Source organism: Bos indicus, chromosome 13, assembly GCF_029378745.1.
Source record: "Bos indicus isolate NIAB-ARS_2022 breed Sahiwal x Tharparkar chromosome 13, NIAB-ARS_B.indTharparkar_mat_pri_1.0, whole genome shotgun sequence".
In the NCBI taxonomy this organism is placed as follows: domain Eukaryota; kingdom Metazoa; phylum Chordata; class Mammalia; order Artiodactyla; family Bovidae; genus Bos; species Bos indicus.
In genome coordinates, this window is record NC_091772.1 from 73,809,788 (window position 1) to 73,834,368 (window position 24,581).

The 24,581-nt window shown below is 44.4% G+C and overlaps 1 protein-coding gene across 1 annotated transcript in view; it reads right to left on the reverse strand.

Annotated features, from left to right (window-relative positions):
* The window catches only part of LOC109567706 (trophoblast Kunitz domain protein 1-like), a 47,275-nt gene extending 23,697 nt beyond the window's left edge, over window positions 1–23,578 (reverse strand). The window contains exons 1-5 of the mRNA XM_070800672.1: window positions 23,485–23,578; window positions 21,019–21,102; window positions 19,768–19,839; window positions 18,056–18,154; window positions 14,532–14,727 (exon numbers count right to left, since the gene is read on the reverse strand). Of these exons, the coding sequence (XP_070656773.1) occupies window positions 14,532–14,727; window positions 18,056–18,154; window positions 19,768–19,839; window positions 21,019–21,102; window positions 23,485–23,578 (545 nt within the window). The remainder of the gene's footprint in view (window positions 1–14,531; window positions 14,728–18,055; window positions 18,155–19,767; window positions 19,840–21,018; window positions 21,103–23,484) is intronic.
* Window positions 23,579–24,581: the final 1,003 nt, after the last annotated feature.

Sequence of the window (24,581 nt, forward strand, 5' to 3'; positions counted from 1 at the left end):
TGCTCTGTTGAGGGTTTGATGGAGGCTTCATTACCTAGTCATGATGCATTGAATCATTAGCCATTGGAGATTGTTCAACAGACAGCTCCTCTCCCCTCCCTAAGCTGGGCCGGGGGAGGTCAAGGAGGAGGGGAGCAATGAAAGTTCAACCCTCTCTTTGGTCAGGCAGTACCCAATCCTGGGTCACCTAGGGGTTCTCCAGTAGTTACTCCCCTTCCCATAACAAAAGACAGCTTTAGAATTTCAGGGTTTTAGGAGCTCTTTGCCAGGAATGGCACAAAGAACAAATATTTCTTTATCATAAACTGCAATGTCAATATTCCATTATTCCAGTCTCTAGGAGGTGATCCCTGTTAATACACTGGTTTATTTTCTTCCATGATTTCGCAGCATGATTCCTTCACACCTTCTTCTTTTTTTGGTTACTTCTGCATTGTTTCTTTCCATTTATTTTTTCTTTTTAAATTATTTATTTTTTAGTTGAAGGATAATTGCTGTGCATAATTTTGTTGTTTTCTGTCAAACCTCAACATGAATCAGCCATAGGGATACAAATATCCCCTCCCTCTTGAACCTCCATCCCATTTTCCTCCCCATCCCACCCCTCTGGGTTGAATCAGAGCCCCTGTTTGAGTTTCCTGAGCCATAGAGCAAATTCCCGTTGGCTATCTATTTTACATATGGTAATGTAAGTTTCCATGTTACTCTTTCCGTACATCTCACCCTCTCCTCCCCTCTCCCCGTGTCCATAAGTCTAGTCTCTATGTCTCTCCACTGCTGCCCTGCAAATAAATTCTTCAGTACCATTTTTATAGATTCCATATATATGTGTCAGTACATGATATTTATCTTTCTCTTTTTGACTTACTTCACTCTGTATAATAGGCTCTAGGTTCATCTCCCTCATTAGAACAGACTCAAATGCATTCCTTTTTATGGCTGAGTAATATTCCATTGTGTATATGTACCACAACTTCTTCATCCACGCGTCTGTCAATGGACGTCTAGGTTGCTTCCATGTTCTAGCTACTGTAAATAGTGCTGCAATGAGCAATGGGATACATGCATCTTTTCCAGTTTTGGTTTTCTCAGAGTATATGCCTAGGAGTGGGATTGCTGGGTCGTATGGTGGTTTTATTCTTAGTTTTTTAAGGAATCTGGATATTGTCTTCTGTAGTGGCTATATCAATTTACATCCTCACCAATAGTGCAAGAGCATTCCCTTTTCTCCACATCTCCTCCAGCATTTATTGTTTGTAGACTTTTTGATGATGGCCATTCTGACTGGTGCCTTCACACCTTCTTTTTTGGCTGCACACACAGAGATGTACAAGTACAAATACATGACACATACATGCTTTTGTGAGTGTGTGTGTGTATGTGTGTGATTTTAGTTCCCCAATCAGGGATTGAACCTGTGCCCCCCTAACCAGGGGGCCATCAGGGAAGCCCCTTCACACATTTTTTTTTTTAACAGTGGCAACTTTCAACCTTTCACTTAAGTACAGAGAATAGTATTATAAAATCCATTTATTCATCATTCAGCTTAAACAGTTACTGACATGAGGAGAATATTATTGATGTAGGTCCTCTTATTTTTCATGAATTGTTTTGAAGCTAATCTGAGGCATCATGCCCATCGATCCATATATACTTCATGAAGGAGATATAATTTTTTACAGATTACCATATCACGGTCACGACACAACATTAACAGTAACGTGAATGACCTTTTAATTCTTTACCACCCACGCCCCACCACTGTACTGCAGACAAGCTGATTGTTGCAGTTGACCTTGTATTCAAGCTATAATGAGTATCTGCATAATGGACCCGGGGCCCGTGCCATCCTTGCAGTCCTGCAGCCTCACTTCGGCCTGGAGCCTCCATACAGGGGTCCCTGCAAGGGTGTGAATGTCAGGTACTTCTTCAACGCCAGCTCCACGTTCTGGGAGCCCTTTGTATATGGTGGGTGTGACGCCAAAGAGAACAACCTCCTGAGGGCAGCGGACCTCAGGAGGACCTGCGGTGGCTCTCTTGGCCACTGAGGTAAGACAGGGGCAGGCAGGGGGAGGGAAGGGCTGGGGTAAGGGCTCGGTGGCGCACACAGAACCTCACAGTGACTTTTTCCCTCGCCGCCACCCAGGAGAAGTGGCTGCAGTGTCTGGTGAAACCGTATACTGAGCACGACTTCCAGGGGCCAGCTTGGCAGAGGGTCACTGCTACAAACCCCATCATGATAATCTGAGCCTACTCACATGCTCCCCTTTCTCAGATAGGAACACTGAGTCAGCACCTCATGGAGCAGGTCTGCAGTGCTAGGCTTTTCCAGCTAGGCTTGGAAAACTCACTTTCTTCTTGTTGGTCACCCCGGTCCTAGGGATTGCTCATCTCTGTGGTGGTCGAGGACATGTCGGGATGAACGGTGTCCAGGTCTGGGGCTTCAGAATTGTCAATCAGCAAGTTCCTTTCTTTTTTGCAGAGAACCTGTGAACTGTGCTCTGCTGAGATGCTGACGTCCAAGGAGGACCCACACAGGGCTGGGTTCTGGCTGCTTCTGAAGCAATTCGGCCTTCTCCTCTTCCTTCTCAACCCTGCCCTCCTCAGCAGAAATCCATCTCTTTGCTTCCTCCCATAGCTCTACTTGCTTTGGTTCTGTCTCCTCCAGCAGCTCTAAGGACCAGGAGAGCTAGTCTTCATTGTGTGCCTAGCACTTAGCATAGTTCCTGGCACGAAGCAGGCAGTCCATCAATATCTGAGGCACGAAAGAGAAATGCTGATGAGATAGAAGCAAGTGTCTACTCCTACCCCTCATCCTCACTGCATCGTTACCTTCACCCTCCTCCCCACCATAACTTTCCTTCTTGTGGGTGTTGGGATACTTTTGGGAATTTTCAGTTCAGTTGCTCAGTTGTGTCTGACTCTGCTATCCATAAGACTGCAGCATGCCAGGCTTCCCTGTACATCACCAACTCCTGGAATTTACTCAAACTCATGTCCATTGAGTTGGTGATGCCATCCAACCATCTCTTCCTCTGTCATCCCCTTCTTCTCCTGCCCCCAATCCCTCCCAGCATCAAGGTCTTTTCCAATGAGTCAGTTCTTCACATTAGGTGGCCAAAGTATTGGAGTTTCAGCTTCAGCATCAGTCCTTCCAATGAATATCCAGGACTGATTTCCTTTAGGATGAACTGGTTAGATCTCCTTGCTGTCCAAGGGATTCTCAAGAGTCTTCTCCAACACCACAGTTCAAAAGCATCACTTCTTTGGCGCTCAGCTTTCTTTATAGTCCAACTCTCACATTCATATGTGACTACTTGAAAAATCATAGCTTTCACTAAATGGACCTTTGTTGGCAAAGTAATGTCTCTATTACTTTGACTATTTTTTACTATTTTAATATGCTGTCTAGGTTGGTCATAGCTTTTCTTTCAAGGAGCAAATGTCTCTTAACTTCATGGCTGCAGTCATCATCTGCAGTGATTTTGGAGGCCCCCAAAATAAAGTCTGTCATTGTTTCCATATCTATTTGCCATGAAGTGATGGGACCAGATGCCATGATCTTCATTTTCTGAATGTTGAGCTTTAAGCCAGTTTTTCACTCTCCTCTTTCACTTTCATCAAGAGGTTCTTTAGTTCTTCACTTTCTGCCATAAGGGTGGTGTGATCTGCGTATCTGAGGTTATTGATATTTTTCCCGGCAATCTTGATTCCAGTTTGTACTTCATCCAGCCCAGCATTTCACATGATGTACTCTGCATATAAGTTAAATAAGCAGGGTGACAATATATAGCCTTGACTTATTCCTTTCCCAATTTGGAACCAGTCTGTTGTTCCATGTCCAGTTCTAACTGTTGCTTCTTGACCTGCATACAGATTTCTAAAGAGGCAGGTGAGGTGCTCTGGTATTCCCATCTCTTTCAGAATTTTCCAGTCTGTTGTGATCCACACAGTCAAAGGATTTGGCATAGTCAATAAAGCAGAAATAGATGTTTTTCTGGAGCTCTCTTGATTTTTTGATGATCCAACAGATGTTAGCAATTTGATCTCTGGTTTCTCTGCCTTTTTAAAATCCAACTTGAACATCTGGAAGTTCACAGTTCATGTACTGTTGAAGTCTATGATTTTGAGCATTACTTTGCTAGCATGTGAGATGAGTGCAATTGTGTGGTAGTTTGAACATTCTTTTGTATTACCTTTCTTTTGTATTGGAATGAAAACTGACCTTTTCCAGTCCTGCGGCCACTGCTGAGTTTTCCAAATTTGCTGGCATATTGAGTGCAGCACTTTAACAGCATCACCATTTAGGATTTGAAAGAGCTCAACTAGAATTCCATCACCTCCACTAGCTTTGTCCATAGTGATGCTTCCTAAGGCCCACTTGACTTCACACTCCAGAATGTCTGGCTCTAGGTGAGTGATCACCCCATTATTGTAATCTGGGTCATGAAGATCTTTTTTGTACAGTTCTTCTGTATATTCTTGCCACCTCTTCTTAATATCTTCTGCTTCTGTCGGGTCAATACCATTTCTGTCCTTTATTGTGCCCATCTTTGCATGAAATGTTCCCTTGGTATCTCTAATTTTCTTGAAGAGACCTCTAGTCTTTCCCATTCTATTGTTTTCCTCTATTTCTTTGCATTGATCACTGAGGAAGGCTTTCTTATCTCTCCTTGCTATTCTTTGAAACCCTGCATTCAAATGATTATAGCTTTCCTTTTCTCCTTTGCCTTTAGCTTCTCTTCTTTTCTCAGCTATTTGTAAGGTCTCCTCAGACAAACATTTTGCCTTTTTGCATTTCTTTTTCTTGGGGATGGTCTTGATCACTGCCTCCTGTATAATATCACAAACCTCTGTCCATATTTCTTCAGGTACTCTATCAGATCTAATCCCTTGAAGCTATTTGCATTTATTGTGTTTATTTAATCCCTTAATCTATTTGCATTTATTAAATCCCTGCAAAACAGTGTTCTCAGTAGCCAAAATATGGCAAAAATCTCGCCTTCTTTGAGGGAGACAGATAATAGTAAAGAAGGGCGGAAACCCTATGGTAAGTTATGAGTTTTTTTAAGGTAGAGAGTGATGGGGAGAAAGGATGTTGTGCTCTTTCTGTAAGGGTCAAAGAAACTCTTTGTGATAAGGAGAGGTTTGAGTAGAGGCTTTGGTCCAAGTGCCTGGTGTGTTTGAATAGCAGCCAGGATCATGGCTGTTGAAGCTGAGTGAGTGGAATGGAGGGGAGTGGAAGGGAATGAGGCAGAGAGGCCATGGTAATAAGTTATGCTTGTGAGACTTTATGAGTCAGAATTTGACTCAGAACGATGGGGATTCATGAGGATTTGGTAAAGGGAGCCATGGGATACAACTGGGATCTTCGAGACTGGAGTTCAGAGACTGCCCTCTAGAGGGCGAAGGAGAGAGACAGACGTCCAGTGAGCAGGCTGCTGTGGTCCAGCTGAGTCGTGATGGAGCCTGACCCTATGTTGTTTTCTGGATCGATGTCAGTTCTTTGGAGACATGAATGTCTTCTCTTTGAGGTTTTTATGGAAGTGTCTTTACCCACTAACGATGCATTCAATCATTAGCTATTGGTGATTGTTCAATCTACAGAGTCAAAAGGTTTCATTAGCAAGATGAAAATTTTATTGTGCTGTGTACTTTTATTTTTTAAATATCTCACTATTGGGATTTTACCAGAAAAAAAATATGTATATGAAAGAAGTACCAAGGTTTAGGAACTCTTCCAGGAAAAGGATGAAAAACAAATACAGTATTTCTTATTATAAATCACAGTATCAATATAGTGTACCCAGCTGAATAACTACTGACACGTGGTGAATGTTTTTTACCTGTGTCGTATTGTGTGTTTTTAGGCAGAGTGTTTTGAAACTAATCAAAGGAATCATACCAATTAATCTTAAAATACTTCGTGAAGGAGATGTAAATTTGTACACGATTGCCATATCATGGTCACAACTAGCAATATGAAAATAAGGTCCCAGGAGGCAGATTGTCAAGTGGCTTTTTAATTTGACCAGCCCCACCACCCTAACATTCTCTACTGCAAACCAACTGGTGGTTTCAGATGACCTTGTAGACCGAGCTGTGATGACCATCCTCGTATCTGACCCACTGCCTCTGCCATTCCAGAGGCTTCTCGGGTGGTCTTCTGTCACGAGTCCCTGCAAGGACTGGAAGATTGGGTATTTCTGCAATGCCAAGACCGGACACTGGAGACCTTTATATATGGTGGATGTTTGGGGAATCAGAACAACTTCCACACATCACAGGACTGTGTGAAGTCCCGCTGACATGTGTCCGGGTCCCAGAGGTGAGGGAAACGATAGGGCAGTTTGAGGGGAAGGGCTGGGGAAGCAGGTGGAGCTCAGGGCACCACACACCATTCACACCTACATGGTGTCTTTCCTCCTTGCTGTGTCCCAGGAGAAGTGGCTGAATTGTCCTGTGAAACCACACACTGAGCGTGTCCTTCAGGGGCCAGCCTGGCAGAAGGTTATCCGCTGGACTGTCCATCATGATAACTGGAGCCTTCTCACATGCTCCCCCTTTCTAAGATGGGAACACTGAGTCAGCTACTCTAGGAAGCCTGTCTGTAGTGCTTCTGTGCACCCAACCTAGGCTTGGAAAACTCACTTCCTTCTTGTTGGTCATCCCGGCCCCAGGAAGACTGCATATGCACATTTCCGGGAAAGTTTAGGATCGGTCACGATGACGGGTGTCCAGGTCTGGGGCTTCAGTGGTGTCCATCAACAAGTTCCATTCTTTTGGCAGAGGACGTGTGATCTGTGCTCTCTCCGACAAGGATCCATGCAGAGCTGGACTGTGGCTGCTTCTGAAACAGTCAGTCTCCTCCAAGTCGAACGAACTCAAGGCTACACTCCTCAGCAGAACTTTGCCTCTTTCCTTCCACCTGTGGGACTATATACCTTGGTTCTTTCTCATTCACTTTGCTCCAAGCTCCATGAGAGCAAGTCTTCACTTTATCCTAGCCCTTAGCACAGTTCCTGGCACAAAGAAGACTGTTCATAATTATTTGAGGAAGGAAGGGATGAATGCAGGAACACATCATTCAAACCTGAGAACTGTAGAGCCTACGGTTTTTGCCAGGATTTTTGTCTTTACTCCCATTCTCACTCCATCCTCACCTCATCCCCCTCCCACCGTCACTTCTCTCCCTGTGGATGGCCAGGGTAGAATCTCTGGTATCTGGTTCTTGGCGTAAGTGTTGGGATAGACCTTTTCAGAAAAGAAGCCACCATCCCCCACAATGATGTTGCATTTTCTTTTCTGTATTTTCAAACTAACATATTTTAATAAATTCATATGCAAATTAAACTAACTGGAGTGGAGTCTGGTTGTTTGCAACCACAAACCGTAACCAACAGGTTCCATGGAAATGGTGGTCCTTCTCACTGTTCTGCAGAGCAGCGCGCACCTCCCCCGTTTTCTTGTCCTCAGGCGAGACCCTACCAGGTACAGAAAGGCAATCCATCATAGCACCATGCACACTACACAAAAACTGGGGAGATAGACAAATCTACATGAAGGCTTTCATTCTTCACTTCTTGGGCTAGGTCACATTTGGGTGCAAGGTGTTCTCCTGGACTCTCAGAAGGAGTAAAGACATGAGGCTCAGTTGTCCACTTTTCTGAGGACTCCCTCTCCTTAGGGCATGCCTGGGGATGGGGATTCTTACTTCAGGTAAAGAAAGGTAAGTACCTTTTTTGTGTCCCAGGCTCTGCCCTAGCATTTTGCCTGCATCATTGTTTTCATCATCCTAGGAATCCTTCAAAGGAGGAAATGGAGGCAGGGAGATGGCTCTTAGCTGCTGTATTTGCTTCCTAACATTGGAAGTCTCCACTGCCCCAAGCAGAGGGACTTTGATGATGCTTTTCTGCTCCTGCCTCTGGGAAGATGTAGGATGGAGACAACTTTGGAGGTCAGAGAGTATCTGTTTCATGACAGATGAGTAAAGTGAGGCATGGGGACCACAGCAAGCACATATTTCAATAAACAAGAGCACTGATGATGCCAGTACTGGTACTCACTTCCTTGTAGACTTGGGCAAATTTCTCAACATCTCAGAGCATTAATTTCTTTAGTTATGAAGTAAGGACAATGCTTCTGCTTGTTAATGTTTCTAGCCAGAGACCACTAGAACCACTTCTATTCCTAGTTGAATTAGTTGGGTTTATTATTCACAGCAGGAAGGAACAGGAAGTCATCTTGGAAGTCATCTTGGAAAGCAATATGATCTCTCATTAAGAGAATGTTAGAACTTACAGGATGTGGGCTTGTGTTAGGTGATTTTGGGGAGAGTTCCCGGAAGCTAGCTCTGCTCTGGATGGATGGTGTTAGGAACAGGGCAGTTCTCTAATTGGGTATCTTAAGAAGGGAAGACTAGATGGAGTTTAGAGTTGTACTTGGTAAGTCAGCATCTGTCATTCACATGGAGCAGGAGAGGGGGACTTTTGGTCATTTTTGGTGGCTTTTATAATTTAGCCATTTGTGTTTAAACATGAGTGTAGAGTACCCTATTTTTGTCACGACATATCATGATCACAGAATACCCTTATTTGATGTTGATGTTTTGTGAAATATTTACACTCAGCAGGAGAACTAAAGGCCAGCGGTGGTGCCAGGGCTGCTCCTGGAATCAGAGGTTGCGTTTCTCTTTCTCTGCAAAACTCAGAGCATTATGATGAGAAGTAAGAGGATATGATGATATTTGTAAAATGCTTTGCACAAGTGTTGAAACTAAGCCCTCAATGAATGACTGGTCTGATAACATTGCTGCTAAGTCACTTCAGTCGTGTCCGACTCTGTGTGATCCCATAGACGGCAGCCCACCAGGCTCCTGTCCCTGGGATTCTCCAGGCAACAATACTGGAGTGGGTTGCCATTTTCTTCTCCAGTGCATGAAAGTGAAAGTGAAGTCGCTCAGACGTGTCCAACTCTTAGCGACCCCATGGACTGTAGCCTACCAGGCTCCTCCGTCCATGGGATTTCTCAGGCAAGAGTACTGGAGTGGGGTGCCATTGCCTTCTCCACGGATAACATTAATCGGAGCAAATAAAGTACAAATTATTACTAATAATTTGTTTAATTAATAATAATATGTAATAATTAAAATATTAACTATTATTTATAACAGTTCAATGTTACAGATTCATTACTAATTAGAAGAGTTTGGCTTTCAGTAGGTTTGGATGTTGCTGTGTGATCTTGGGCAAGTCCTTTCACCTCTCTGAGCCAAAGTTTCTTTTTTTGCAAAATAAGGTGCTGGTATCTGTTTTAAGAAAAACAAGGACTCTGCTCTTTTGAGAGTTACATTGATTTTGGTGTAAAGTTCTTCGAACTCCTCAGACCAACACACTTTTAAAAGAACATGGAGTATTAGTTTCCTTCGTTCCCAGTTTTTTAAATGTGTGGTCCAATGCATTTTAAAAAGGGACAAATAAGCATTTTTGGGGGGATGTCATGTTTCATATCCCCTTCAGAAAGTTCCCCGCGATCCAAAGTGTCACTATTTCCTGAAATGGTCCCTTTCTTCCTCAGAGGTAACCTAAAGCACCTTTCCTTCCGTGACAGGCCTCACTCAGTTTGAGTCCCTTGCCCACTCCACGCTGCTCTTTATTTGATCTGCTGGTGTCTCAAAAATGTAGGTGGGTTTGGGGATTTCTCTTGGTTCTCTTTGGGATCAAGTCGCCTGTTCCTTGGGGCTTTCAAGGTGGCTCAGTTGTAATGAATCCGTGTGCCAATGCACGAGATGCAGGAGATTAGGGTCAATTCCTGGGTCGGGAAGATCCCCTGGAGAAGAAAATGACAACCCACTCCAGTATTCTTGCCTAGAGAATCCCATGGACAGAGGAGCCTGGAGGGCTATAGTCTATAGGGGTGGCAGAGTCCGACACGACTGAACACGAACACCCCAACCTGTTCCTCAGCCGTCAGAAACCGCTCTATACGGCCCTCTGGTGGCCGCCTGAGGAAGTGCGATCTCCGCCTGAAGCTGCGCACACTTCCTCCCTGTTCGGCCGGAGCATTGAAGTCTTTTGGTAGCTGTCTTTAAAGTTTGTAGTTGTTGTTGTGTTCGGCCGGAGCATTGAAGTCTTTTGGTAGCTGTCTTTAAAGTTTGTAGTTGTTGTTGCTAGCTTCTGGCTTGGGGGCTGTCTGTGTGCCAGAAGAAAGCTGTGAACTGCAGTGCACGAGGCTGAAGGTTCAGTTGGCAGCTGGGTTGCTGTTGTTGAGTCGCTCAGTCGTGTCGGACTCTTTGCGACCCCATGGAGTGCAGCTCGCCAGGTTTCCCTGTCCATCACCAGCTCCCGGAGCTTGCTCAAACTCATATCCATAGAGTCGGTGATGTCATCCAACCATCTCTTCCTCTGTCGTCCTCTTTTCCTCCTGCCTTCAGTCTTTCCCAGCATCAGGGTCTTTTCCAGTGAGTTGGCTCTTTGCATCAGATGGCCAAAGTATTGGAACTTCAGCTTTAGCATCAGTCCTTCAATGAATATTCAGGGTTGATTTCCTTTAGGATTGACTGGTTTGATCTCCTTGCTGTCCAAGGGCCTCTCAAGAATCCTCTCCAACACCACAGTATGAAAGCGTCAATTTGTTGGCACCCAGCCTTCTTTACGGTCCAACTCTCACATCCATACATGACTACTGGAAAAACCATAGCTTTCACTAGCCGGACCTTTGTTGGCAAAGTAATGTCTCTGCTTTTTAATGTGCTGTCTAGGTTTGTTGTAGTTTTTCTTCCAAGGAGCAAGTGTTTTTTAATTTCATGGCTGCAGTCATCATCTGCAGTGATTTTGAAGCCCAAGAAAATAAAGTCTGTCACTGTTTCCATTGTTTCCCCATCTATTTGCCATGAAGTGATGGGACTGGATGCGATGATCTTCGTTTTCTGAATGTTGAGTTTTAAACCAACTTTTTCACTCTCCTCTTTCACTTTTATCAAGAGGCTCCTTAGTTCCTCTTCACTTTCTGCCATAAGTGTGGTGTCATCTGCATATCTGAGGTATTGATATTTCTTCCAACAATCTTGATTCCAGCTTGAGCTCCATCCAGCCCAGCATTTCTCATGATGAACTCTGCATATAAGTTAAATAAGCAGGGTGACAATATACAGCCTTGACGTATTCCTTTCCCAATTCAGAACCAGTCTGTTGTTCCATGTCTGGTTCTAACTGTTGCTTCCTGACCTCCATATAGGTTTCGCAGGAGGCAGGTCAGGTGGTCTGGCATTCCCATCTCTTTAAGAATTTTCCACAGTTTGTTGTCATCCACATAGTCAAAGGGTTTAGCGTAGTCAATGGAGCAGAAGTAAATGTTTCTCTGGAATTCTCTTACTTTTTCTATGATCCAGTGATCCCTGGTTTCTCTGCCTTTCTAAATCCAGCTTGAACATCTGGAAGTTCTCGGTTCATGTACTGTTGAAGCCTGGCTTGAAGGATTTTGAGCATCAGCTTGCTAGTATGTGAAATGAATGAAGTTGGCCGCAAAGTTTGAATGTTCTTTGGTATTGCCCTTCTTTGGGACTGGAATGAAAACTGACCTTTTCCAGTCCTATGGCCACTGCTGAAATTTGGAATTTTCCAAATTTGTGGAACATATTGAGTGCAACACTTTAACAGCATCATCTTTTAGGATTTGAAAAAGCTCACCTGGAATTCCATTACCTCCACTAGCTTTGTTCGTAGTGATGCTTCCTAAGGGCCAGTACTGACTTCACGCTCCAGGATGTCTGGCTCTAGGTGAGTGATCACACTATCATGATTATCTGGTCATTAATATCTTTTTTTGTATAGTTCTTCTGTGTATTCTTGCCACCTCTTCTTAATATCTTCTGCTTGTGTTAGGTCCATACCATTTCTGTCCTTTATTGTACCCATCGTTGCATGAAATATTTCCTTGGTATCTCTAACTTAATACTGCCATAAATTAATAATTATTGATAAAAGTTAAAGAACTTTTATATTTGCAGTATTACTATTACTCTTATCTATCTAACATTCATTAAAAGGTTACTCTGTCAGTACTTGGACAGACCAAGCATTTAACAAATACAACTCTTTTATTCTCATCATGACTCTATGAGATTGATAGAGAAAAAGAAAAGCAACTTCTGAGTTCCAAGACCTGAGCTGGTACACAATGGTCCTTCTGTTTTTCTGCTCAACATAAACATTTTACAGAACTTCAACATCAAATGAGGCCATTCTGTGTTTGTGAAAGATCTAGAAAAAAATAGTACACTGGATAATCATATTTGAGCATTGACAAAAGGAGCTAAATTACAGAAAGCACCAATATGATCAAAGCACCTTCCTATCTTGAATGACTGCTACTTCTTGACCAAGTACTGCTCTCAGAGCCTCGATCAAGCCTTCCCTTCTTAGATTTAAGATTATGATACTCAGTCAGAGAACTACCCCACTTCTTCACAGCCTTCATCCAGAGCAAAGACAGCTTCCTGAAACCCTCCACCAAATCACCTAATACCACCCACATCCTATAAATTCTTTCTAACATTTTCTTAATAAGACAGCATATTGTTTTCCAAGATGATTCCCATTCCTTGCTCTAGTGAGCAATAAACCCAATGAGTTCAACTAGGAATGGAAGTTCATCTAGGAACAGGGGTGTTTCTACTGGTCTCTGGCTAGAAGTATTAACAAGTAAGATTGTTATCCTTATTTTATAACTGAATAAAGGAAAACTCAGAGATGCTGAGAAATTTGTCCAAGACTCTGAGGAAGTGAGTAACAGCACCAGCACCATCTGTGTTCTCATTTATTTCATTACGGTGCTTGCTGTGGTCCCCATGCCTCACTTTACTGATCCATCGTGAAACAGATACTCTGTTTTCCCAAGGTGCCTCCATTCTACATCTTAGAGGCAGAGCTGGAAAACATCGTCAAAGTGGATCTACTTGGGAGGCTGGGAAGTTGCTGTGTTAGGAAATGAATGCAGCAGCCAAGTGTCATCTCCATGCCTCCATTTCCTCCCTTGAAGGATTCTTAGGAAGATTATAGAAAAATGCAGGGAAAATGCTAACACAGAGCCTGAGGCACTAAAAGGTAGTTGTCTTTCTGTAACTGAACTAAGAAGCCCCCTCCCCACATGTGACATCAGGGAATCGGATTTCTTAGAAAAGTGGACAACTGAGTCTCATGCCCATTCTCCTTCTGCGAGTTCAGGAGGACAACCTGCTCCCAAACTTGACTGAACTTAGAAGCATGAAATAAAAGCTGTCATGTTGAGGTGTGTGTCTAGCACGCTTCTGTGTAGCTTGGTGTGGCTACTAAGAGGTCAGGAAGGCTATAACAGGTTTGCTTCTTGTACCTGGTAGGGCACAGTCTCTGGACAGGGAATTTGGAGGTGTCCACTGCTCTGCAGAACAGTGAGGAGGACCACTATTTCCATGGACCTTACTGGTTAAGGTTTATAGTTGCAAACAACAGGCTCCACTCCAGTCAGTTTAATTTTAATATGCATTTATTTAAATATAACCCACAGTGTTTGAAGTTACAGAAAGGAAAATGCAGCATCATTCTGGGGTTTAGGGGCTTCTTTATCCCAAACTCTTCTCTCAGTATGGATGCTGAGAACTGGATGCTGGAAATACCACCTTGGCCACCCACGAGGAGAGCAGTGATGGTGGGCAGGGGGATGAAGGTGAGGATGCCGTGAGGATGGGGGTGAAAATGAAAATCCTGTGATAAAGCGCAGGCTCTGCAGTCACTCTGGTCATGGGGAGTGTGCTCCTACATCCCTTCCTTCCTTCCTCAAGTAGAACTGTCTCTTTGGTGTCAGGAACTGTGCTAAGTGTTTGGGATAAAGGGAGGACATGTTCTCATGGTGCTGAGAGCTAACTGGATGAGACAGAAAAGGCATGTAGACCGTGGAAGAGAGGAAATAGGCTGGCTCTGCTGTGGAGGGTAGGGGAGAGAAGAACTGCGAGGAGACCTAATGGTTTAGAAGCAGCCATGGCCTAGCTCTGCAGGGGTCCTCCTCGGACTTCACATTTTCTGGGAGACACTCTTCGCGTGTCCTCTGCAAAAAGAAAGGAACTTGCTAAGTGCCATCATTTGCAGCCCCAGACCTGGACACTGGTCATCTTGACAGATCCTAGATTTTCCAAAAATACAGAAGCAGAGTCCTCATGACCCAAATGGCCTACAAGAAAGAAGTGAACTTTCCAAGCCTAGGTGGGGCACTCAGGAGCACTGCAGACCTGCCCTGGAGGGTGGCTGAAGCAGTGTTCCCATCTAAGAAAGAAGAGCATGTGATCAGGCTGAGATGACCACAAAGAGGCCTCCGGGGTTGACCTCCTGCCATCCTCTCCCTGGAGAACTCGCTCAGTGTGGTTTCACAGGACACTGCAGCCTCTCCTCCTGGCAGCAGCGAGGAGGAAGACACTGTGCAGGGTGAATGGTGTGTGGCCCCCTGAGCTCCGCCCCTTTCCCCAGCCCTTCCCTCCCCCTGTGCCCTGGCCCCTGTCTTACCACAGGGAACCAGCCCCTTGACCGCAGGTCTCCATGCAGTCCTCTAATGTTAGGAAGTTGTTTTTGTTCCCTCCGAGGCTGCCATATGTGAACGGCTCACAGTGACCGGTCTTGGCATCGTAGAAGTACCTGGGCATCTTAGTAGTGCCGTGACCTACCACTTTGGGCTCCAGGCAGAAGGCAGGCCTAGAATCTGCTGGAATGAGAGGGCAGTTGTCAGTTACGTGGACGGTCATCACTGCTCCGTACAAGGCCAACAACTAGAACCACCAGTTTGTTTGGAATAGAGAATATTAGGGTTGTGGAGGTCAAATTGAAAAGCCTATTTGAAAACCTCCTTTTTTGGATGAATTATGAATGTTGCTGGGGGTGACATGATGTAGTAATCATGTGCAAACATATGTCTCTTCATGAAGCCTTTTAAGAAAATCTGGCATAATGCCTTTGAAAAGCCTTAAAACTTCTGTAGGACTTCCCTGGTGATCCCGTGGTTAAGACTCTACCGTGCAATGCCTGAGGCCAAGGTTCAATCCCTTGTCAGGGAACTAAAGTCCCAAATGCTGTAGACACTAAGTCGACAGACTATAACTACTGAGCCTGGGACCCGCAACTAATAACCAGCCCACCCAAATAAATACATAAATGCTCAAAAAAGAAAAACAAAAAAACAAAAACCTCCACAAGTGTACAACAACAACAGGACAAAAGTAAAAAATATTCCCTATATGTCAATAATTACTGGGTCTGGATACCTGAGTTTTATAATACTATTAATATCCTCTGTGTTATGTGTGTGGTAAAAGCTTTCCATCATTAATAAAAATTGTGAAGGAATCGTGCTATAATGGAAAAAGGCATGAAGAAAACATAACACTGTGTTTGCTTCAGTTATTTCATGGGGATTCTATGAATGAATATTGATACTATATATTGTGTATATAAGGAGAAATATACATATTTGTTTTTTCATTGTTTTCCTGATGCTGATCCTAAAAATCTTGGTATTTCTTTTGTGATGAGAGCAATAACAGTGTCCTTTGATATGTGAAGTGGTTGAGTTTGGAAAGACTCTAATGAGCCCAGAATGGGCTCTGATTGCACAGGAAAGGTCTGCCTACCGGGGGGTGGGCACTTTCATTCCACCCTTCCCCTGGTCTTCTATCCACTGCTCCTCTCCTTCGCTCAACCTCAGGGAGGGTAATGGAGCTGTCTGTTGAACGACCTCCAATGGCTAATGATTTAATGCATCATGACTAGGTAATGACGCCTCCATAGAAACTTCAACAGAGCAAGACATTCATGTTATTCAAGAGACCTGGGATCCACCCAGGGAATAACACTGCTCACTGGGGCTTTGTCTCTGCTCTTTACCCCCTCGAGGCCACTCTCTGAACTGCAGCCTGAAGGATTCTGTTATTATTCTGTCCTTCCGCATGGCTCCATCACGACCAATCCCTCAGTGAGTCCCTTTTTCTCTGAGAGTCAAATTCTGATTCTTAAAACGTCCTACAAGCGTTCTCTCTACCTGCTCCCATGGCCTCGATGCCTCATCCCCTTCCACTCATTTCCCCTCATATAAACCCTCTCATATCCAGCTACCCTGGTCCCTTCTGTTGCTCAGACACAACCAGGCACGTTATTTCTGCAGCTCTGCTCAGTGCCTCCTTATCACAGAGGGTTTCCTTGACCCTGTAGAGAAAAAGGACAGCATTGTTTCTCTGCCTTGCTCTCTATCTTCAAGAAACTGATAACCTACCATAGGATTTCTCCCCTTTGCTATTTTTATGTCATCCTCCAAGAAGGCAAATTACTTTGCCATGTTTTTTTGATAGCTGTGTCCCCATCCCCAAGAACAGTGCTTTAAAGGGACTTACTAACTCCCATTTTCATTCTCTCCACAAGTGCAAGGTCATCAAATAGAATGGGTATAATTGATTTCCTTTTAGTACAAAATCACCTTGATAATGGGGCACATCAACACAAAGGTCAATCTCCCTCTAACATTCAGTCTCCTGAGAGGATAATAAAAGAGTCTGTCCTGGTAATCGTTAACCCTGAAGCCTCTGAACCCAGATATTTATGGATTTTTAAGGAGGTTTTCAATAGAGAGCCTCTTTGATTAAATTAGTGGCCATTGCTCATTGATCTCGATCTCAGAGCCTGCCCCTCTCCCCAGAGGGGCTGGCAAGAAATTGGTGAAATTTCCAACCTCTGAATGGGTGTTTGAGTTTTTTGGCAGACAACCCAGAACCTGAAGTTTCCTGGGTTGCTTTCCCTGAGTGGTCTCATGGTCTATCAAAGAAAGTAAGTTCCAAGAGTTTCAGGATGCCTGGACCATGAACCAGGACAAGGATCAAATATAGATCAAATATATGAACAATAAAATAATAGTCAAAAGAGGACAAATCAAAGGGCCTGGAGACTTTACTCATATTTTCTCAGCCTAGGTCCCACGAGACAAACTACACAAGGGCTGTGTTTTTGCGCTCTTGAAGTTGATCTGCTCAGTGGTCCCACGTCTTTCTGCTTATTTTTAATAATAGAGGTATAATCATTATTTGAGCCCTCAATATGTTTTCTTGCAAGGATAAACTTCTTCAGATTAACGCGTTGGTGGAAAATGGGCAAAATTGGTCATGAAATGTGAACAGATTCTTTATATTCACGACTGGTAAACTGTTCAGAGAACTCATGTAACATTTTCCCCTGTTCAGATGAGGAAACTGCAGATGACTTGCCCCAGGACACAAGCATGTGGGTGGTAGGGTCAGGACAGGTAACTTATGATGTCACAACCCATCGATTACAATACCTGATTCCACCAGGAGTTCGGAAAATACAGCTTACTTGTAAGAGTTTCTGGATGCAGTGTCCTACTTTTATTACTTCCCCATCCCAAGCTTCATCTAAGCCCCCACCTCACAGGGCAGAGTGAGCTTGGGTTAAACCCTGACAGTGAATATGTGGCGTCTCTACCAACATCAACCAATTCCCCAGATACCTGCTGGGCATCCCCCAGTCAACTGACGCCTGATGTGAAATCTGTGCAGTTAATGCAGATCTCACGGGACGAGGGCTCAAGACTGTCCTCACTTTATAGAGCCAGTCACGTGTTCCCTTGTTACTTACACTTGTGACCAAACGGTTAAAATGTGGAGGTTCCATGACATCACTTCCAAGTTTAACAACTGAATGGAGCTGATGATAAAACTTAGGAAAACCCTTACTGTTCTCAGATGAATATACATGAAAAGTTCACAAATAGTGAAATGGAGGGGACGTGTAGAGCAAAGGGGGAGTGGAGATGTGTGGAGCCTCCATGTCTCAGTGAACACAGCACCCTCACATCACGTACTTGTGTTCACCACCCAGGAAACTCTCTGAACTTTAATATTTTTACATTTTTTTGAGGTTTCAAGAAGTAGGCTTATTGATTGAATCATTGGCCACTGGCCATTGGCCGGTGGTGACTGATCTCAGTCTCAGTGCCCTTTCCTTTCCCCAGAGGCACAGAAAGTACAAACCTTTATTCTTCTCACTGAGTATTAATTGCTGAGTATTGAATGTTGGGGACTCCTCTACTGTGTGGTTCTTGAGTTGTGCTCCGGAAGTCTTCACATGACCTATGAAGGAAAGTAAATTTCAAGAGTTTCAGGAGGCCTGGTCCATGAAACAGGATAAGGATCAAACATGGATAAGATAATAACAGTCAAAAAAAAAAGACAAGGGAAAGGGCCTGGAGACTTTAACAACCATATCAGCGTTGGTCCCACAGCCTACCACAAAAGGGCGGTTACTTGCTCTCCCTGCCTTTGCTCTCCTCTGTGGTTCCACATCTTTTGATTAGTTTTAATAATAGAGGAATAACCATTATTTGATAAAGAAATATTTTTACTTGTCCAAAGCAAGTAGGCAGAGAATTTTTTTTTCAGATTTAATACACCATAGTGGAAAATGGACAAATCTGGCCATGAAATGTGAATAAACTATTTATTTACATGATTTGTCATCTGTTCAAAGAACTCATGTAACGTGTTTCCCCTGTTCAGATGAGGAAACTGCAGATGGCTTGCCCCAGGACACAATCATGTGGGTAGTAGGGTCAGGAAAAGATACCGTGAGGTCGCAACCCATCTGATACACTACCTGATCCTGCTAGGAGCTTGAAAATACCGATAACTGGTGAGTGTTTCTGGGAGCAGGGTCCTACTTTCCCTACTCACCTCTCCCCAAGCCTCATGTGAGCCCTCAAATCACAAGGGAAGGTGAGTCCGTGTTTTTTCCTGAAGCGAAATACGTGGTTTCTGCACTAACACCATCCGGTTCCCAACACCTAATGGGAGAACCAGTTAATTGACTTCTGACACAAAATCTGTGGCGTTTGGGCTGATGCCACAGGTTGAGGGATCTAGATTGTCCTCTCTTCAGAAGCCAGTCATGTGGTCTCAAGTCACTCATGCTTCTGACCAAATGACTAAAAATGAGAGTTTCCGTGACCCCACCTCCACGCACAATAATCAGGGGAACTGGTGACTGATCTCGGGAACACTCTTACTGTTCTCAATCAATGTACAGGGTAAAACTCAGAAAGAATGAAATGCAGGAGATCTGTACTGATCCCGGGAACACTCTTACTGTTCTCAATCGATGTACAGGGTAAAACTCAGAAAGAATGAAATGCAGGAGATCTGTACTGATCCCGGGAACACTCTTACTGTTCTCAATCGATGTACAGGGTAAAACTCAGAAAGAATGAAATGCAGGAGATCTGTACTGATCCCGGGAACACTCTTACTGTTCTCAATCGATGTACAGGGTAAAACTCAGAAAGAATGAAATGCAGGAGATCTGTACTGATCTCGGGAACACTCTTACTGTTCTCAATCGATGTACAGGACAAAACTCAGAAAGAACGAAATGCAGGAGATCTGTACTGATCCCGGGAACACTCTTACTGTTCTCAATCAATGTACAGGGTAAAACTCAGAAAGAATGAAATGCAGGAGATCTGTAGGGCGAAGGGGAGTGGAGATGTGCAAAGCCTCCATGCCCTGGTTAGATGAGCACCCTCATATAACCTCCTTTTGTCACCGTCCCAAACGCTCTCTGAATGCCAGTATTCTGGATTTTTAATGAGGTTTCACTAAATAGGCACACTGATCGAATCATTGGCCAGTGGTGACTGACCTCAATCTCAGTGCCCTCCCCTTTCCCCACAGGAGCAGAAAGTTCAAACCTTTATTCCCTTTACGTATTGCTTTAACCACTTCACGTATGAAACCGGATCCCGCGTTGGCAATCTTGGCACCTAGGAAAGACAAAAATTCCACAGTTTTCAGGAGTCTGAGACCATGAGCCGGGACAAGGTTCAAATATAGATAATAAAATGATAGTCCAAAGTGGACAAGGGAAAAGGCCTGGAGACTTTGCTAATGTTATATCAGCCTTGTCCCAGGAGCCAGCCACACAAGGGCTGTGTTTCATGCTTTCCCTGCAATTGCTCTGCTCAGTGGTCCCAGGTCTTTGTGATTTATTATTATAGTAGAGGGATAATCATTATTTGACACATAAATATTCTTTCTCACCCCAAAGCAGTAGGTAGAAATATCTTTTCAAATGAACATATCCTGGTGGAAAATGAGCAAAATTGGCCACGAAGTGTGAATAAACTCTTTGTATTTATGACTGGTAATATGTTCAAAGAACCCATGTGACAGGTGTCTGCTGTTCAGATGATTTCCCCCAGGACACATGGCATGTGGGTGGCAGGGTCAGGACAAGATACTGCCCTGTCACAATCCATCTGACGTACTATCCTATTCTCCCAGAAGCTCTGAGAGTACCGATAACTGGTAACAGCTTCTGGGTGCAGTGCCCTACTTTCATTACTCCCCTGTCCCCAGGACTCACCCGAGCTCCCAAAGCACAGGGAGACTGAGTCTGGGTTTCCCTGAGACCACATCTGTGATCTCTAGAAACAACATGCAATTCCTCCAAACACCCACTGGGTGTCCAACAGGGCAATTTAATTCTGATAAGAAATGAGGGGAGTTAGTACAGATTCTGCATGTTGAGGGCTCAAACTGTTCTCAGCTCAGATGATAGGCGTGTTGTCCCGATTCACTCATGATTTGACAAAGGGTCTAAAACTGGGAAGTTCCCTTACCCCACCTTGGTGTTCAATAATGCAATAGATCTGACGACCAGACTCAGGAAGACCACTCTCATAGAGATCTCATGTTATCATAAAGGATAAATCTTGGCACAGCAATGTGAGTGAGAGGTGCAGGGAAAAGTGGAAGTGGAGGTGTGGGGACCCTCACATCACCGCCGTGTGTTACCACCCCAAACACTCTCTGAATGCCCACATTCATGGACTCTTATTGAGGTTTCACTAAACAGGCGTATTGATTGAATCATTGGCCAGTGGCATCTGTTCTCAATCTCAGTGCCCTCTCCTCTCCCCGGAGTTGCAGAAAGTTCACACCTGTAGCCACACCACGGATGATATTTTTAATCATATCTTTTGTTGAATGCTTCTTAGGTCCCCGTCTATGACTTGTCTCCAGACCTATGAAAGACAGTAAATTCAGAGAGTTTCAGGAGACCTGGGCCATGAACCAAGGCAAGGATCAAATATGGAGAATAAAAGAATAGTCAACAGTGGACAAGGCAGGAAGCAAATATGTAAAATAAAATAATAGTCAAAAGGGGACAAGGGAAAGGGCCTGGAGACTTTACTAATACTGTATCAGCCTTGGTCCCAGAAGGCAACCACACAGGGCTGTGTTTCTTGTTTTCTCTGCAGTGGCTCTGCTCATTCATCCCAGGTCTTTCTGGTTATTTTTCATAAATAAAGGAATACTCATTATTTGACACCCAAATATTCTTTCTTGCCCAGGACCAGTAGGTAGACAAGTTATTTTCAGATTAATTAACATATCTTGGTTAAAAATGCACAAAGTTCACTACTTGCAAAGAGTTGAAATGTGTTTCACCTCTTTATATTCATGACTGGTAATCTGTTCAAACTAGTCAATCCTAAAGGAAATCAACCCTAAATATTCATAGGAAAGGCTAATGCTGAAGCTGAAGCTCCAATACTGTGGCCACCTGATACAAAGAACTGATTCACAGGAAAAGACCCTGATGCTGGGAAAGATTGATTGAAGGCAGGAGGAGAAGGGGATGACAGAAGATGAGATGGTTGGATGGCATCACTGACTCAGTGGACATGAGTTTGAGCAAGCTCCGGGAGATGGTGAAGCACAGGGAAACCTGGTGTCCATGGGGTTGCAAAGAGTTGGACATGACTGAGCAACTGAAGGAAAACAACAAATCTGTTCAAAAACCCATGTAACCTGTGTTCCCTGTTCAGATGAGAAAATTGCAGATGAGTTGCCCAGGAAACATGGCACGTGGGCGGCAGGGCCAGGACTAGATACTATCATGTACAACGCATTGGATACACTGCCTGATTCTGCCAGGAACTCTGAAAATAAAGATAACTGAGAACAGTTTCTGGGTGCCACGTGTACTTTCGTTACTCCCCACTTTTGGAGCATCGCTTGAGCCCCGAAATCATAGAGGAGAGTGAGTCTAGGTTTCCCTGACACCAAATATGTGGTGCCTCTACCAACAGCAACCAATTCCCAAACAGCCACTGGGTGCCCACCAAGAAATTCACTTCTGTTTCAAATCCATGGAATTACTGCAGATTCTTCAGGTTGAGTGCTCAAGACTCTCCTCAGTTCAGATGCCAGCCATGAGGTCCTGAGTCACTCACTCATGCTTGTGACCAAATGGCTAAAATCAGGGCCCCTATGACACCACCTTCAAATTCAACTACTGAATAGAGCTGGCAGCTGACCCTAGGAAAACCCTTGCTTGCTATACCCGGATTAATATACGAAATAAAACTCAAGGCAGCACAAGGGAGGCGATGTGCAGGGCGAAGGGGGGTGGGCGTGTGCCCAGCCCCCATGCTCTAGTGAGCACAGCACTCTCACAGCACCTCCCTGTGTCCACCATCCTGCAAGCTCTCTGAGCCCAGTAGTTAAGTACTTCTTTCCAGGGCTCACTAAACAGGCATATTGGTTGGATCATCTGCCTTTGGTAATTGATCTCGCTCTCAGTTCCCTCCCCTGTCCTCAAGAGGTGCTGGAGTGAGAGGTGGTGAAAACTATACCCTTTAAATGGGTGTTTGAGGTTTCTTGGAGACCAGCCCAATCTTGAAGGTGCCTTGAGTCACCTTTAGTGACTCATCTCATAACCTGTAAAGTCAGCAAATTCCAAGAGTTTTAGGAGGCCTTGGCCATGTCATGAGAAGGATCAAATATGGATCTTTTTATTACTAAACTATAGTGAGGTTCAGGGACAAGGCAGGGACCAGGAATAGAGAGTCTCACAAACGGGGTTCCTAATCTGGTAGATTTAGGTGGGATATATATATCCCATATATGCATATATACACACATATATACATATATATATATATATATATATTTAATATATTTCCTCATGAGAGTCATAATGTCAGTGGAGTTGAAAGCTTACAACTTCAGCCTTCTCTGGTGGTCCAGTAGTTAAGAATCCACCTGCCAATGCAGGGAACAAGGATTGATCCCTGGTTTGGGAAGATTCCACGTGCCTCATTGGAACTAAGCAGGTGAACCACAATTACTGAGCCCAGATACCTCAAGCCCCTGCTTTGCAATGAGAGAAGCCACAATGAGAAGCCCATACACTGCAACCAGAGTAGCCCTGGTTACTAGACAATGTCATCGCATAGCCAGTAAGTCCAACACAGCAAACCCAAACAAAAATCCTGCCCAACATGACAGGAGAAATCCAGAAAGGGTTGGCAGTACTCACCCCACACCTGCCCTGCCCCCTTCCATAGACTTCCATCATTTCCCTCCAGTCTGTAGAAGACAGGTGAGGCTGGACCTACCTTCATCCTGGATATGGTGTATGTTCACCAGGGTGCTGTCCACCAGGATAACCAGGAGGAAGAGAAGGGCTGCGGAGAGGCAGAGCCGGTTCATCTTCGTGGCCTTGCAGGAGGGCTCCTGAGGATGCTGGGGATGCACTGAGCTTTAATATCCTGGCGAGGGGTGGGATCAGGTGATGAGGAAGGGAGTGGGCAAGGGGAGGAGCTGGGTCAGTCCTGTTTATTGCGTAATCTCCCTACAAAACTATGCCTCTGGCTTCTCTCTACAGGGGCCTAAAGTCCAGTAAAAGTACTTCTCAGATTTGACTCTACCTGTGGGTCTCCTGTAAACACAGATAGTGATTCTAATATGTTGACTCAGGGAGCATCCCAGGACCTAGAGCAGTGCATGGCATGTGATAGATAGTGAGTGGATGAGACAAATCACAGGACCTATAAGTGAACAGCAGTGTGTGAGCTCAGGTCCTTCTTTCAGCCTCCTGCAGGTGTCATCTCACCTGGACCTCAATGCCCTGACCCCCTCACCTAGCACAGATGACAGGTGTGACACAGGCCACCTTCCTGCAACCACTGTCACAGCTTCTGCACTGGATGGACACTTGCTGTCTATCAGACACTGATCCAGGCAGGAACTTAGCTGGGGAAGCTGATGTCCTCCTGGGCTGTGACCCTCCAGTGTGTTCACTCTGGTTACAGCATGAGCACTGGAATCATGGAATATTGAGGGAATACTGATGCTGTCACTATAAAGAAATATCAATTCCTATTCTTGGCACAGAGCTCCTAACACTGCTGGAGTTTCCTGAGAGATGAGAGAAACAAGGAGACTTTTGTCATGTGAGGGAAGGGGCTAGTAAACACTCAGTCTAAACCAAGGATGGAGTGTGTTATCAGGGTAATCAACACTTGATTGGGGGAGTGGGAATTCTCATTTCCACCTTTCCTCTTTCCCTGCCCCCACACCTCAGGGAGGGGTGAGAGGTGGAGGGCGAATCCATCACAAATGCCTAAAGATTGAATGATTTGTGATGAAGTCTCCACAGAAACCTCAACAAAGCAAGTCATTTATGATCTAAAAAACTGAGATCTACTCAAGG